The sequence below is a fragment of the Equus caballus genome, chromosome 1, assembly GCF_041296265.1.
Source record: "Equus caballus isolate H_3958 breed thoroughbred chromosome 1, TB-T2T, whole genome shotgun sequence".
In the NCBI taxonomy this organism is placed as follows: domain Eukaryota; kingdom Metazoa; phylum Chordata; class Mammalia; order Perissodactyla; family Equidae; genus Equus; species Equus caballus.
The window spans coordinates 197,932,996-197,950,079 of record NC_091684.1 but is presented as its reverse complement, the minus strand read 5'-3'; the positions used below and the strand labels follow the sequence as shown (position 1 = coordinate 197,950,079).

The following is a 17,084-nucleotide window of genomic DNA, read 5'->3' as shown; positions in this document are numbered from 1 at the left end:
GCGAGCGCGGTCCTCCCCGCGGCCCCGCCGCAGCTGCTCCGACGCCCCCTCCCGCGGACGCCAGCCGAGGGGCTTCCCGGGTGGGCGGGCGGCCGGCCTGGAGGCCGGGGCGGGGCTGCGGGGCCGGCGGAGGCGGGGGCGGCGGCAGAGAGGTCCCGGCCCAGAGCCCCGAGCGGCAGGTGCACCTGCGCCCCGCGGGCCCCGCTCCCCCTTCCCTCCCCTCCCCACTCATTCTCCCCCCTCCTCGTCCTCCTCCCCCTCCGCTCCCCTTCTCTTCCTCCCTCCCGTCCACACTCATTCTCCCCTCTCCTAGTCCCCCCTTCCCCTCCCCTCCTTTCCCCTCTGCCCCCCTCCCTCCCCACTCCTCTCTCCCCCTCCCCCTGCTCCCCTCCCCCGCCCCTGGGAGCCCGGGCGTCCTCCTGCCGGAGGGAAATGAGACCCAAAATGGGAACCGGGGAAGCCCTGGGCCTTGGCAGTCCTGCAGCGGATCGGGTGAACTACGACGTTGGAAGACGGATCGCCTTACACCTCCGTGCGCTGCAGGACGCGGTTACATTTTAACTCGCTGGTCTGGAACGCGATTGAACTGGGCGAGGAGGGCGCCGCCCGGGGCTGGCGTCCTGGGTCTCGAGCCGAGGCCTGGAGGACGCGGGGGAGCCCTGAGCCTGCAACAGGTGTCCCCGGTCTCCTCTAGGCTCCGTTCACGCCAATATTTTATAGGCGACATTTTCAAACTATGTGAGGATCCATTTTAAGAAGATTTATTCCTCTGTGATGGAGAAGTATGAAAAAATTGGGAAAATTGGCGAAGGATCCTATGGAGTGGTTTTCAAATGCAGAAACAGGGACACGGGTCAGATTGTGGCCATCAAGAGGTTTCTGGAATCAGAAGATGACCCTGTCATAAAGAAAATCGCCCTTCGAGAAATCCGCATGCTCAAGGTAATGGATTCTTTACAGTGAATTTTCAGGGACTAGAAAATCACAGTGAGTCGTGCTATATTAAATAAGTGCCTTGACCTGTGGTTACATCTCCTTCCTGCACGGATTTCGTCCTCAGTGACACAAATGGGACAACTGTGCACAAGTCGCCAGTTATGTAATGAACTAGAGACGTCAGTGCCGGAAGGAAGGTGTGTTCACTTTCAGAGATGCTGTGGGATATTTCATTTCTCTTCCCCATAGCTGCTTCCCCGTGTGACCTGTAGATCTGGTTCTTCGGGAGCCATGGACTTTGATAGTAGGGAACTTCTGCAGCTGGAGTCTGCTAGCATTCATGACATTTAAACTCTAGGTCATCTTCAGCTGATATTCTCCGTCCCTTAAGAGAATTAGTCGTGCGCCTGTTTTCAAACTGCGAGGAAGCTGACAGGTTTTCACTACACCTCACATTTATCTACTGCTGAGCATCATAGTGTCCTGTCTCTAGAAGAAGGATTCTTCTTAAAGGAGTGAAACGATCACTTCAAAACCGTTCATTAGTCAACCCTAGGAGACCTTGATATGGGGTGGGGACAGTTGTTTGTTACAAGCTGAAAGCATTTTTTCCTGTAATGGGAAGAGGCTTCTTTTCTGAATTTCTGTGAAGATGAAACCCCAATCGCAAGGCAGAGTGTGCCATGCCATGAACGCAGTGGGGGTGACCTTGGTTTCAGATGGTGAGGGCCTCCATGTGCAGCTAACCGTGTGACCAAGTGTCCGGGAAGACCACCCCACTGGGAGGGGTGGGGCTCATGGGGTCTCTCTCCCTCTTGCTTCTCCCACCTCCCAGCCTCTCGAGGAGTCTTCTTTTCCCCAGGAATTGCGTGTGTGGGGTTATCTCTGGATGAGGACCCTGAGTGGGAAGCAGCAGGCTTTGGGTAAATTAAATGGGCAGATCACAGGACCCCTTTCCCTGTTCTTTATACCAGCAAGCTCTCACCTGTTGTGAGAAGACGCTTCCAAGCCCTTGCCCCCCAAAGGGCGAGACCAGCAGTCTTGGCCCACCCCGTGACCTGGCCCCTCTGCCCTCCCCAGTCCTCACAGGGTCAGTTCTCAGGGTTGCTCCTGGGCTGATGGGCATTTTCCCTTTCTCTGGCTTTCCCGAGAGGAGAAGGCGGTAACTGTACTTCAGGGGTTCATTTATTCCAAAGAAAAGACAGTCTGTTCCTAGCAGAGAGGCAGTCTGGCCCCGATTCTGAAGGTGGCCTGTGGACACCTCTCTCTGCCTCCCCCAGCCTTCAGCGATGCGGTGTTTCCAGGTGCAGCTCCCTGAATTAACTGAGTTCCTCCGGGATGGGCACCTCGCCCCTGTATCTCTGGGTCAACTGCTTGGCATGTAGCAGGCTCCAGTAAATGTTATTGTTGGATTAAAAAGAACATGAACAAGATAAGCTCTTAGGAAGGGTAGGTGTTGCCAATCAACAGGGAAGTCAGATGTGTTCTCTGGAACAAGTGAATGTGGATGTGCTGTAAAGGGTCGAGTTGTGGTCACAGGAGCCTGACTCCAGAGCACACAGCACCCCAGTCCCCAGAGATGAGTGCACACAGGCAGACCCCCCATCTCTAGGAGGTGTTGGCCCTAGACTCTCGGTACCTTCTGTCTCTTTAAGCCCTAACTTTCCAGAATTCTGTAATATTCCTCACACAAAATGAGTAGTTAAATATTTGCTGAATTAATGAATTGAGGGTTTGTTAAATGAAGTCATATTTTCGGCATTTGTTTCTTCAGTAAATATTTGTGGAGCCCCATTGTGCCTAAAACAATGTTTATACGAAGTTATACACTCTGTCTTTCAGACGCCTTAACTTCTGGAAGGGAAGTCAGGTGAATTTCCCCTCGGCCCTCACTCCCAACAGACTGGGTGCCTAATGGGCAGGGCCTGGGTTGTTCACCTTGTCCCCATGCCAGGCAAGAACCCGCTAAATAAAGCGTTTGGAGGCACATTTGGACTCAACTTTGCAAAGTTTCGGGAGGCATGGAACGCGAGAGAAGGCAGTCAGGGCAGATGGTCCCTTCTGGGAAAAGGCGCACAAATGGGAAGCAGCATATTGAGAGGACTCGGGAGATAACCCCAAAGTCTTGGTCAAGATCCCTGCTGGGCTCCGGCAGGCCAGGGAGAGAGGGAAGGAAGGGAAGCCTGGGTCCAGTAGGAGGGGGTGCGAGGAGTTTCCTGGAAGATAGGTCTGGCCTTGCAATAAGTGATGGTTAGCGCATAGCTGCACCTTGGCCCCAGCTGGCCCAGGGTTTGGAGCCTGACTCCCGGGGACATGTTGAGACAAGGAAACCGGTGAGGTCCAGGCAAGTGCTTTAGGCCCCATCGGAGCCGGAATCCAAGCCAGCGCTCCAGTGCCATGGGAAGAGGGACGCAACTCCAGGTCCGTGCGAGCCCCGGGGGGTGGTAGCTCAGGGCTCCGTGAGTCTGAGTTCCTAGTTGGGTGTTTTTTCCTTGCACACTCCTCACACAGCTGGGGTTTAATGACCCCTGCAAAGGTCAGCCACCAGGAACTAGGAGGACTGAGGCTGAAGGTACCTCAGTGCCCTTGGCCCCAGCAGTGCGACAGGCTGGGTCTGACCCCGGACCCCTCCTGCTACAATAGGGAAAGCAGGAAAGGCAGATGAAGACCAGGGTAGATGGCCTGAATGCCCGGCTAAGGGGTTCCACTTTCTCCCGGAAAGAAGAAAGCCAGCCAAGATGGTTTTCATATTAGAAAGTTGTCGTTTGCAGACTTTTGGGTTTCATGAACCAGTAAAATTTCCAAAAAAAATTCTTTTTTTTTACAGATTGGGGTAGGGCTACCAGCATTTTAAAAAACCAACTACCGACTACTATCACCATCACTTCGTAAAAGAAAGGACATTTTAATATTTTTTAAAAACTAGGAAAGACACAATTTTAGAGAAAAGCACAGTCTTCCTGAGAGTAGTTGACAACTATAAATAATATCCATATATATACGTTTCTCTGGTGTGTGTGTGTATCATTGCCCTTATTTTTCTCATTTCACTATCCATTGATGAAAATGGTGACATCATTTGTTTTGTGCGTGAATATTAGTACTATGTCTGGGAACAAAAAGGTTCCCCAGATCCGGTGATGTTCTGCTTACAGGATCTGTGTCTGATACCACGAAATACTAGTACCACAGAAGAACAGAGTGGTCCCCTGAATTTTATGTTATAATAGAATTTGGCCTGTATCCATCCTCAGAGAATTCCGTGTGTATATGCTTTTTAAACTGTTTATTTAACAATTTAAAGCAACTCCCAGTGGTTGCTAATGGACTCCTTTAAAAATCCCAGTTGTTTCCTCTCAGGCGGATAGGATCGGGGGTGAGTTGTCCAGCCGCCAGCTGTGTAACGTCCAGGGCAGCACACCTGTGGAGCTCCCGTTCTTGATGTGAAAGCGTGTATGAAGATGTAACCGTCCGCTGGTAAATGTTTGTATGATAATTATTATCAAGAAACCTATTTTGCTAATATTTTCAGAAAACATTTTTTCTGAAAATTTGAAACACTTTTCAAACAGTAGTATTTCATGCCATTTGGAAAAAGTGTGATACTTTTTTATGACATAAATTCACTATTTGTACTAATAAACTAAATATAATTCACTCCTTACCCAAAGGTCCTACTGCAGTCAACCCTTCAATGTTTTAATTGTGAATCTTATTTTTTCCAGGTTACGTAATTAGGCTTTTAAAAAAATAAATAGTTGCTCCAGTTAAAATCAGTCAGCTCATACTCCACGTTAGGAACAAATTAGGTGCCGTTCTGGTGCCAGTAGTAAAATTATACTGCAGTAGCTGAGCTCAAAGAAACTGTCCTACCCTTTCTTAAACTCACTTTCCATTGCAAAACAAAAAGAGAAAGAATTCAGTATTTCAGTCAGTGTGGTTGCTGAGACACCTGTGTGTCAGAGCTGACACGTGCTCATTCGGCAAGTTTTGGCAGAACTCTTGCCATGTGCCCGGCACTGTTCTCTGCCCGTGTCCTCACAAGTAAGGAGAGACTGCCAGTAGACAAATAATTACATGTCAAGTGGTGAAAAATAAAGCAGGATAAGGGGCGGAGGATGCTGGAGGGGCTTGCTTACCTATACAGGGTGGTGAGGAAAAGCCTTTCTGATGAATGACATTACAAGAGAGACCAGAAGAAATGAGAAGGGGTGACTCATGCAGCTTCAGGGGAAAGGCATTCCAGGCAGAGAGAACAGTCAGTACAAAGGCCCCGAGGCAGGATCAAGTGGTGGGTTCTGGCATGTGCTGGCCTGTGTTCTAAGAGGAGCAGACAGATGAGTGCGTCACAGAGTAAGCAAGAGCGAGAGTCTTAGGAGATGAAGTTAAAGATAAGGAGTCGAAGTGAGGGCCTATGAATGAGGTGGGGCCGTCAGAAGGCTTTGAGCAGAGGGCGCCCTGGCGTGACTAGAAGGATTCCTCTAGCTGCTGGTGGCTCCAGCTCCAGGAACAGGAATGTGAGTTAGAGACTGTCAGGCTAATCCAGGTGTAAGGAGATGGGTTTGGTGTGAGTGGTGGCGGTGGAGGTGGCCAGATTCAAGACTTTTCTGAGAGAAGAGCATGTCGCAATATGCTGGTTGGCTGAGGAATCAGGAATGACTCCCAGGTTCTCGACTTGAGGAACTGGAAGAAGGAAGAGCTCATTCACTGTGACAGGGAGACCAGGTGCAAATTTGGGAGAAAGGAAACCGGGAGTTCTGTGTTGGATATGTTAAGTCTGAGATGCGAACCCAAGGAGACTGTAAAGTGGCGATTCAGTGCACTACGAGTCTGGCACTGAGGGGAGAGTTGGGTTGGAGGTGCAGAGTTGGGAGACAGCAGCACAGCAGTGGTGTCAAAGGCTGTGAGCTTGGGTGAGGTCACCCTGGGAGACAAATACGGAAGACTGAGCCCTGGGGCTCCAGCGTCGGGAGGTCTGGAAGACGAGGAGGAACCAGCAAGGAGGCAGGAAGGGCTGATCCTCGGGGTGGGAAAACCCCAAGAGCAATGTTCATGAAAGCTTGGGGAAGAAAATGTTTCAAGAAGGAGGGAATAGTTATTGGTGTCAAAGGTCACCATTAGTACAGATTTAGAATCAGCCATTGGCTCTGAAAATATGAGGGTCATTTGAGATCTTGACAACAGCTGTTTGGGTGGAGCGGTGGGAATGAAAGCTCCATCAGAGATTGTTCAAATGAGGATGAGAAGGGCCAAGTGGAGACGGTCACATCGGCAACTCTTTTGAGGAGTTTTATTATAAAAGGACGCCGAGAAATGGGGCAGGAGGCACTTGGAAGGATGTGGGGTCAAGAGTTTTTGTAGCTGTTGTTTTTAATATGGGAGAAAGAAGAGTGTTTGTATTCTTGGTATCAATCCAGTAGAGAGAAAACTTGATGTTATTGGAGGGAAGGAATTCCTGGAGCCAAGGCCTTGAGCTACTAGCCTGGAGCATGACCAGAAATAGCTCTAACGGCATAATAAATGACCTATTTGTGGACCAGCTAGGAGATTAGGCTCCCTCTTATTTTATTTGGAATGTTGCTAGGTTCTTCACGTACACGATCCTTAATCTTATGTAACAGGACCCCCACAGCCATCTCCAAGCTATGCATGAGGGACTGCTTCCACTAGGATGTATGACATCTGCTGATTTGCACGAGACACCTGAGCCCAAAGGAGAGAATTCAACCCCTTTCCATAAGCAGGGTTCAAGCATATAAAGATATTTTGGATGGGAGGTGCGGCGGTCATGACAGAAGCCAGATTACGGAGAGGGGCAAGGTCCCTGAAAGAAAGCCACCTTAGATCAAGAAGTCTGGCATGATAGGCTGAAGTCATTGCAGGCCCTGTGGTTCAGGTGGGCACTGTTTCTGCATAAAGCAGGTGACTGTGCTTGAAACCAGCCCAGCCCCCTGGGGAAGATCTGTGTGTCCAGCAAGAAGAGGACTGTGTGGTTCAAAACTAACACGAGCCAACCATCCCAGAATAATTGTATTACTAAGGTCCCCAGCCTCGAGGCTGCTGAGCCTTCCCTCTGGGAATAAAAATGGTAGAACTATTAGAAGAGGAAGGAAGCAAAGGATTCCAACCAGCAGTGGTGGGAAGAGCAGACGCTCCCGGAGGAGTTGAGATGAAGGACAGGACGCTGCCATCATGAGGTGCCTGGCAGACCTTTGGCAGTGTGGCAGACAGTACAGGGGGCCTTAGAATGGATCAGTCATGGGCCAAAAGCAGCAGCTAGGACATTGTTTGTGACAACCCTTCCTCTAGAAGATAAGAAAACCGAGAGACAGGCAAGGAGAAGGAATCACATGTTGCCATTTGGTGGCCCAGCAGACTTGGGCAAAGCGCCAGGCGTCGTTACCTAGGATGCACAGATTATGCTTCTAACAACTTTAGAAGGTGGGTATTGTTTCCCGTTTTACACGTGGGTTCGGCATGGTTAATTATTTGCTGTGGCCTCCTGGTTAGGAAGCTGGAATGCAGCCGCGTTCCATCAGTCCCCAAACCCACAGAGCAGAACCACCACGTTCCACCAGACCCCACACTCAGAAGTTCCCCAGTGGCTGGTCCCCGGCATTTATCCCGGCCTTGCCTCCAGCGGGGCCTGGGCTGTGGGTCACATTCTCACTAGAATAGGAGTTCTTCCTGACTCTCCTTCCAGAACCCTGCGGATCATTTTAGAAGGCAAAAGTTATGGTTTGCCACCAACGACAGTGCGAATGAGCAAGGGGGAAAAATGTCCATTAAAAACTTTACTGTAAACATGGCAATAAAGTGCATGCATCCTTAGTGAGGAAGGGACCACCCCCAAGGGATGAAAATTGTTCCGGGGCGGGGTGTCAAACTTTTATATTGTATAAAGCACAGATATACATATAGTACATATGGATATACAGTAGATTTGTGGAATTAAAATTTCACTGGGGGGTGATTGGGAAAAAAATGTGCAAAAAGACTCCTTTGGGGAACAAATAGGAAAAAAAAAAGCCCACAGGGTATTGGGAAGGTAAGAATGCTGAGTGTGGACTATGTGCTGGAAACCTGCTGTCATTTGACTGTAGTCATGAATACTAATAACCTCCCAAATGTTCAGAGCATCTCCTTTATTTCTATGATCTCCTTACTTTAAGTAACCGTCTATTACTTTAAGTAACTACTTACTTTAAGTAACTGGGGCTGTGTGACTGCATGGGGACAGAGCCAAGTTAGGAGCACATTGTCTGATCTGCTCAGAGCCGTTGGTGACCTCGGGCGAGCTCGGGAGCCTCCTGGAAGCTGGCCCAGAGCATCGCGGTGATTTACGTCTCTGTTTGCCGTTGCTTCACCAACTGTGCTGAGGGAGCAGAGTGCTCCTGGGCCAGCCATCTGATGGTGGTCCAGCAGCCTTGAGGCTGCGAGGACAGGAAAGTAGAGGGTCAAAAAGAGCAATAGCAGAGGAGAGAGAGATGCACAGTGCGAAGGCAGAAAGGTGGGCTTTGAATGCAGTGCTGGTAAGGAAGGGAGGCCCATGTCTCCCCAGAGACGATCACCGCCTTAGATATCAGACCAGAAAGTCTGCTGGCAGGTTACCGCTCCAGCGACGGAATGGCCTGTGGGAGGTCAAGGTTCCCTGCCACCAAAGCATTTACTAAGAGCTGAATTCCAGGCGACGGTTAGCCAGGGTCCCATCCCACTGAATGCTAGTCAGCTTTAGGATCTAACTGGAGCTTTCACAATTTGTAAAGGCTTCTGCTCCCCCAGTATTAGTTGAACGAATGTTTCTCCCATATTAGTTGGATAATATTTCCCAACTCAATAAAAGTCTCAGTGGGAAATCCTGTGACAGCTTAAAGAATTTAGTCCTGCTGTTGCTAATTGGTGCCATTTCTAAGTCCCTTCTCTTCAAATTGTGTAATTGGCTTGTTGAAATGGATTAGTAAATTGGGGTTTTTTGGGGTTTTTTTTGAGGAAGATTAGCCCTGAGCTAGCATCTACCGCCAATTCTCCTCTTTTTGCTGAGGAAGACTGGCCCTGAGCTAACATCCGTGCGTATCTTCCTCTACTTTATATGTGAGACACCTGCCACAGAATGGCTTGATGAGCAGTGCCATGTCCACACCAGGATCCAAACTGGCGAACCCCAGGCCGCCAAAGCAGAACGTGTGAACTTAACTGCTGCGCCACCGGGCCGGCCCAATTAGTAAATTGTTTTAGCCGTATTCAGCATTCTCTGTTGTGGCTTATATGAGATTACAAGCTCAAATGTCTGTGGGGATGACACTGATACCAGAAGTGAGTGAAGCAGGCTGAGTGTGAGACAAGATGGAGAGATGGGGACTAGGGCGCCCTGCAGACCACGTTGTGTGTCAAGTAGGCGACCACTGCTCAGCTCCACAGACTGCGAGCCCAGAGTCTTAGATTTTCATTTCTTCTTTTAAAAAGCCAGAAATTAAAGTTTTATGTAAAATCTCCTGGCTTTTTCCCCGCAATGCTTTGTTTTGAAAAAATTTTCAAAATATATACAAGTGGACAGAATAACACAATGAATTCCTGCATACTCTTAGCTAGATTGTTTAGTCAGTTAGAATTCTGCTTTATTTCCTTTCTGTTTCTGTCACACACATGCACATGCATGTGCACTCACACACTTTTTTGGCTGACTCATTCCCCAAGTACGCAGCATGACTCTCTTAGAACAAAGACATTCTCCTGCAGCCACAGTAGGATTTCCACACTCCAGAACTTTAACATTGACTCAATATTGTTATCTCATGTTCAGGCTGTGCTCAAATTTCTCATATGGTCCCAATAATAGTCGTATAACTCTGTGTATAATTATATATATATATATTTTTTGAGGAAGATTAGCCCTGAGCTAACTACTGCCAATCCTCCTCTTTTTGCTGAGGAAACCTGGCCCTGAACTAACATCCGTGCCCAGCTTCCTCTACTTTATATGTGGGACGCCTACCACAGCATGGCTTGCCAGGTGGTTCCATGTCCACACCCAGGATCCGAACCAGCAAACCCCGGGCTGCTGAGAAGCACAACGTGCGAACTTAACCGCTGCACCACCGGGCTGGCCCCTGTATAATTATATTTTTTAATCCAGGGTCTAATCAGTTGCCATACATAGGATTTAGTTGCCACGTCTCTTCAATCTCCTTTATTCTAAAACAGCTGTGCTACGTTTTAATTCTTCTTTTAGTTGTTCATGACATTGGCATTTGAGGAGGGTCCTGGCCAGTCATCCCGCGGAATGTGCCTCCACAGAGATTGTCTGGCTGTTTCCACACCGTTTGGTGCAGGCTGGACATCTTCAGTGAGAACGCTGCATGGGTGAGGCCGTGTCCATCACACTGCTTCTCATCAGGAGGGACCTGATGGCGGTTTGCCCCACAGTTGGTCCCCTTGGTTCTAATCTCCTGGTTAAGATGGGTCTGCCATGTTTCTCGATTGCAAAGAAACATTTTCCCTTTATCATTAGTAAGTAATCTGAGGGGTGATATTTTGCAATTGCGTGACTCCCTGTTCCCCAACAACTTTCACCCAAAGATCCTGCCTCAGTAAGTTATCATAACAGTTATTATAAAATTGTGATTTTCAACAATTCTTTCTACATTCATTGTTTATAATTTTTCTGAAAAAAAAAAAACAAAAAAGAACTTTTCTTCACCACCATCCCCCCCATACACGTGCTTTTTAGTATCACTGTGAATTTGTGGATTTTTTTTTAATTCAACATGTCACAAACCGTCGCTGTCATTCTTTTTGATTCTCAAATTGCCTGCATCTGGCCATCCGGGGCTCCTTGGATCCAGCTCCTTGTCCTGACGGATCCTGGTCCTTCCCTGAGTGTTTCTTTACTGTGCGGCATGACAGAATGTCCCGGGCTCATCCTGCCCGCTCTCTGGAATGAGCCGTTTCTCCTAGGAGCCCTGGTTCCTTTTAGTGAGAACGAGATCTAACTTTAAAACGTGCACAGGCAATTTAAGGGAAGGCTGAGCACCATCCAGGCCACGCAAACCCATCTGCGGACAGTGTTGGGCGCGCTGGGTCTGGGCTGGGCCTTCGGGCCACATGGCTTTCGTCGTATGCAGTTTTCTTTGGAGGCTGGCAGGTCTGGCCCCGCAACATGCATCACTGGTGTAGGGACAGACGCTGGGAGTTAGGGAACCTGGTTGTCACCAGCATGGACCACAAAGCAGGGCATTCCCTTGCGATGCCCACAGTGACAGAAACCAAACAAATGCCCCCATGATCTCTGCCTATTTGTTCTACAAGTGGAGACCTGTTTAGTTGTATTTTACAAGATAATGTAGTAACTGCAAATAGTAACAGACTGTTTTGTTTGTGTATTAGGAGATTTTTTGACCTAGCTCACGACATGTTTATCTAGAAAGAGTATATTCCTGCTGTGTCGTGAACTCCTAAGTAATAAAGCTGCCACACAAATATTGCAAGAACAAAAGCAGGAGCAATCGCCCGGCTAGCTCGTGACCTTCTTAAAGACACCGAGTCTGTAAGGGGAGTAAGCACACACTGCCACCTGTCAGCGTCCTGAACACTCCTGCTCTCATCCTGCCACACGCCCAGGCTCCAGCAAATCAAATACCACAGAGCAGGAGGAGGCCGAGTACGTGATTTTATAGTGAACACTGGTGAAAAACGTAATTATGCCTTTGCTTTTTTGGCCACTTAAATTATTTTTATTTCCAGCAAGTAAAATTTATAGGTAGACAACCTGTATTATATAGTTATTATGAAACAGTCAGTCCACACTGGAAGGTGGTACTTTGTATGTGGAATGGAAAATTTTTTTTTCTGCTTTTTCTCCCCAAATCCCCCCAGTACATAGTTGCATGTTTTAGTTGTGGGTCCTTCTAGTTGTGGCATGTGGGATGCCGCCACAGCATGGCCTGACGAGCGGTGCCATGTCTGCGCCCAGGATCTGAACCAGCGAAACCCTGGGCCGCCAAGGCGGAGCGCTTGAACTTAACCACTCGGCCACGGGGCTGGCCTGCTGTCTTTCACTTTAAATGTTTTTAATGTTTTAGTTTATCTTTTTATTTGGCAGGACTGATGTTTTAGGCCACAAATTTGCTTTCAACAGACATATTTTCTTGCTAATTATTAGCCTTCTTTATTACTTATTAACTTTAAAAGCACTGTTGTAAAAATGCTGTTGGATAAAATTGCCTGGTTGGAAATCTTTGAACTCCATCTCTCTTTTTGTTAGAATATGAAAGATAAGAGTTTCTAAACCAACTGATGCTTCAACCACACCTTAAAAACAGTTTGATTTGTCGCTGTCAGTTCATTGTTAGGTTAATTTTTGGCTGTGTCAGTGTTAATTTTCCTTTTGATCACATTTGTACTATTACTTCTTTCCTAGTACTTTTCAAGTACTTTATTAGTCGATAAAGCAGATTGAGCATCCGCTGTGCGCATCCTTAGCCTGTGCTGGGTCTTGAGAGGAGTCCAGAGGAGACCTCAGCCCAGTCTCTGGCCAGAGGACCAGCCTGGCACATTCTGCTGCATCCGTGTTGTCTACGGAAAACCCCACATAAACAACCCTCAGGCCCCAACCTCTGCACCTGTGATGGCAGCTCTCTCAGAGCTCCTCCCTTCCGTGCGTCACGCCCCGCCTTGGCTAGCCACCCCCAAAACAAAACACTAGCAGAGTGTCTGCCATGGGTTCCTGGCATTTGGCAGAAATGTGGGATCATTTCCTTTACCAAAGGAGAGCGCTGACAGGTGATCCCTCAGCAGCACCAAGAAGGTGCAGGGTATTTTCCTCTCAGCTGGAGATGGTGGTGATAATCCAAATAGCCTTTTTAATAATGAAAACAGCCCCCCCCCCCAAAAAAACTGATGTATTAACTAGCTGTCTGGAACTAACTTCAAAATATTTATCTCGGTTTTATAACATAGTGAAGAGCTTATGCAACTCATTTTTAAACCATTTGCATGATAAAGTCACATGTGCTTATGTAAGAAAAAAAAAAAGCCTGAAGGTCCAGGAGGACGTAAAGTGAAAGGAAACCTCCCTTCCTCGCCACTCTCCATCCTCATCCCCCCAAACCGCCACAGGCTCGCATGCTTCACTCCAGAGGACTTCTGTGCTTGTACAGGACATATATTTCTGTTTTAAAAACAGATGCAAATGCTATCATATTGTATATACTATTCCGTAATTACCTTTTTGTACTTAATATGTCTTGGACATCTTTTCAAGTCAACACGCATAGATGTGCCTTATTTTTTTTACCAGCTGCATACTATTTCATCATTTGAATATGCTATCAAGTCCTATTGTTTATTTAACTGAGGACTTATTAATGGGCATTTCGGTTTTTCCAGTGGCCAATCACGTACACATAAAGCTCTGCACATTCGAGAGAATATCGGGGCAAGGAAGCATGACTTCCACAAGTGGGTCATTGGGAGCTGTGATGAGGGAGTGTAGTCCTGATTCCTCTCTGGTCCCCGGTCCCTCGGATTAGCTCCTGGAGCACAGCACCACGTGGTGCCTGCTGGTTCAGTACATTTGCTCCCGAAGGGCTGGGGTGCACATTCCATCATTCTGCTGGGCTGGCTGGTTGCAGGTGATGAGGCATATAGCAGAACGCATGGATCCTTGGCCATATGCTGATTGTCATGCCTCCTTTGCTGCAAAATGGGCCCCTTGGTCTGCTGTTGTGTGGACTCTCATGCCAGTGAAGCAAGCATTCTCTAACCCTGGGATTGTGATGCAGGCAGGAAAGGCAAAGCCCATATCTAGAAGTAGTATCAGTTCCAGTAAGGACAAATGCTGGGCTCCTTAAAGGCCAGTGCAGATCAGGGCCTCAGCATCAGTTTTTGCTACTGGCAGGTTGGGTCCTCAGTGGCAGCAGGAGCCAGATCAGCCTTGGAGAGAGGGAGCCAGTGCTACTGGGCCATGCATAGCCACCCTCCCTGCCACTCTGCTCATGGGTAGGTTGCACAAGCACTGGGGTGGCCAAGGACAGAGCAGGCTGACACCCACCAGAGAAGACATCCTCTGCCTGGTTGCTCAGTGCTTCCCCTGCGGCAGATGCTCTCTGGTGGGCATTAATACGAGGCCCAAAGGTCCTCCAGCTCTGTGCTCACTCCCGCAAGTACAATTTATGCCTCTTCTCCAAGTAATCTTTCAATCTGGCTCCTTCCAGACTCAATCAACTAGACAAGCTAGTTGCCACTGCCCACAGGTCCATGCACATCTCAGGTCCTTTCTTCCTCCACACAAAGTAAACCATCAAGTGCTCAGCTTGAAGCTCTGCTCAGTAGGATTCGCCTTCACCATTGTCCTTCAAGCCCTCTGCTGAGTGGGGTTAGCGTGATGGCAGTCCATTCTCAACTAGTGCCAACGTAATGAGCTGGTCCATCTGGGCGCTGGACTTGAGGTTTTTCTCCTCCATTGCTTGGAAACTCTGGTTCAACCATATCTGCAAGTTGAAGCAGAGGCGACAGTGCAGCAAAACAGATGACATGGGTGAACAGGCCACTTCCTTTGTAACTTGCTTGTTCCCTGTGGATCTACTTGATCCCAAATGTATAGTTTTCGTAGTGGTGGGTTGCTGCTGCATCGTGCAGTCTTATGACAGTGGATCTCTGTTGCCCAGTTCACAGTGGGCAGCTCTGGGTCACAGAGTCACATGATGTCCCATAGTCCGATGCCCAGACTCTGCTAGGGCTTAGTGACACACCAGGAGCTGGACAGCGCTAGCATGATTGTACATACCGTGTTGGATGGCCTGAGTGTAGGATGGCCTGGACCTACCATTAAGTTCTCTCTTGCTTTGGGTCCTACTCAGGACCGGCAGATCACCCGGTGAATCAGACAAAGCAGTGTTCCCAGGGGCTCTATGCACGGCCTCCAAAACCGAAAGAGACCCACCAAGCACAATGCCTCTTTTTCAGTGATGGGGGACATAAGGTGCAACAATTTGTCCTTGCTCTAAAGGGGGTGTCTCAGCATACCCCAGGTCACTGGACCCTAGACATCCCCCAGACCATGCCCCAGAGGGTTTTCTCCCATCCTTTGGCACACATGTGTCTTAATTGGGTGTCCACAGGACTTGCCATTTCCCCTTCACCAGGAGGCCCAGTTAGCCTGCTGTCATGAGTACAGTGGATCAGCAAGATGTTCTGTGGAATGTCAAGACAATCAAGGTCCCTGTGGACTATATTGTAAGAGCAGGAGAGTTAACGTGGGCCTTGGGCGGGACAGTGAATGTGAACTGCTGTACGTTCCACAGAAAGCGAACTGCTCTGATCCTCCTACTGATGGGGATTGGAGCGAACTCATCCATCGATCAGTAGTTGCATATCAAGTGCCAGAGACTAGATCTGTTCCAGGAAAGATGCGACTTCCGGCCCAGCAGCTGCAATTGGAACTACGATTCGGTTGAGTATATAGTGGGCTACCAGGTGAACAGAGTGGGGTATGATGGGGATGCCACTCTGCATCCTCTAAATCTTTGATGGTGGTGCTAATCTCTGAAGTTACTCCTGGGATGTGGTTCTGCTTCTGATTTACTGTTTTGGCCAGGGTGTTTTGGGGGTTGCGCAATTTCAGGGCTTCCATTGGCCCTTTCTGCCATATTGGCTCTTACTCCACAGGTCACAGAACCAATGTGAGGGATGGCCGGTTGCTAAGTGTATACAGTCTAACTATGTACTTGGGAGTGAACCCCTGGACCCATGGGGCCCACTACAAGGCATTACAAGGCAATGATAACATTGTGGGTCCCCAGATAGCAGTGCTAGCTCAGGCCTTGTAGCCACAGCCCTTGAAAAGTCTATTTCCCTTTCCCCAGTTACTCTGGTAAATGGCCCCAGATCCCTTTGGGAAAGGATCAAGGAGTGCTTGTGGTGGCATTCCAGGATTCTTTGGCAAGGTGACTCTATCAACAGCACTTGGTCTACAAACTGACAGATCTAGAAACTGGGTGAGGAACCGTGGTTTCCATTCTCACAGTTGACATCGCCTGCCTGCCATCTCGCATTCCTTCTGGGAACACAAGTCAAGCAGCACACCTGCCCTTCTAGTTCACCCATGAGGCCTCTACAGCGAGTTCCCATCTGTGCGTCAGCATGGATTTGTGGGAACTAAGGCGTCTGGCCTTGCTTCCCACGATGGTAATTATGAACACCCTGCCACTGTCAGCAGCTGGTCTCAGCCCCCTGGAAGCTTGTTGCTGCTGTTGGAACCAGAGAGCCTAGTTCTATGGTGACCTCTCCAGCCCACAGAGGGCAATCCTGTCCACCCAGCCTGCAGAGGACTGCCACCATGAGGTTCTCAAGATGTCAGTGACTCCTTCCCTGTGCCTTCCTTTCTGCTTAGAGGAGAGTGTGTTCTCCGGGCCTCCAAGGAAACATAATCAGGTAGTGGGTTCTGCCGTCCCACGTCATAGGTCCATTCTAATGTTTCCACCTCTTTGAGCTCCCAGGCCTCTTCCTCAGTACTCTGCCAGGGCAGTACCAGCATCTCCACCTTATCTACTGGAAGCCCAGCCTTCAAAAAGCCAAGCCAACAACATATTAAAGTCTGCCTGCAGGTGTCCTTGTCAGGAATTAAGTCCCAAGTCATGGGACAGTGCTCCCACATCAGTGACTTTCCTGCGTCCAGCCTTGCACATCACCACTGCCGTGGTCCAGCCCCTCGAGATTCCTGCTGGTGCGTCTGAGCCAGCTGTTGGGATTCTTTGCGTGTAGTTGTTTCCTCCTGGAGCAAGAACCGTATTGCCATGCTCAGGCACTGCTGCAGCCCATGCTGGTTACAGGGCTGTGGGTCGCGGGAGGAGGTGGGTAGAATCCAGAGGACATGCGTCATCCTCCCAAGGAGCACCTGCCTCATGAGGTCTTTTCAGGGACTCCGAGAGAGGGGAAGCGTTTCACCTTTGGCAAAAGGGTGGAAGCTGCTTCTTCCAGCCCGGGGGGTTCTAGGAAATTTGAGGATTTGAGATTCTCAGGCTCTTCCCCCTAATGTCCCTCTCTTTTCTCACCAGAGCCCTGACTTTGGCGTGAGACCTGTTGCGGTTGGGCCTGGTGTCTCTTGTCCCTCTGATGCCCTTAAAACTAAGTCCCGAGGCTGATTCTGCACA

General features: G+C 49.0%; 1 protein-coding gene across 2 annotated transcripts in view; it reads left to right on the top strand.

Moving 5' to 3' along the window:
* The first annotated feature begins 111 nt into the window (after positions 1 to 111).
* CDKL1 (cyclin dependent kinase like 1) overlaps positions 112 to 17,084 on the top strand; it is a 56,579-nt gene continuing 39,606 nt past the window's right edge. The window contains exon 1 of one of the 2 annotated variants that reach the window (XM_003363681.5): positions 112 to 942. In XM_003363681.5, coding sequence (XP_003363729.1) covers positions 775 to 942 — 168 coding nt within the window. In that variant the 5' untranslated portion in view covers positions 112 to 774. The remainder of the gene's footprint in view (positions 943 to 17,084) is intronic. The other variant, XM_070242670.1, reaches the window with a different exon arrangement.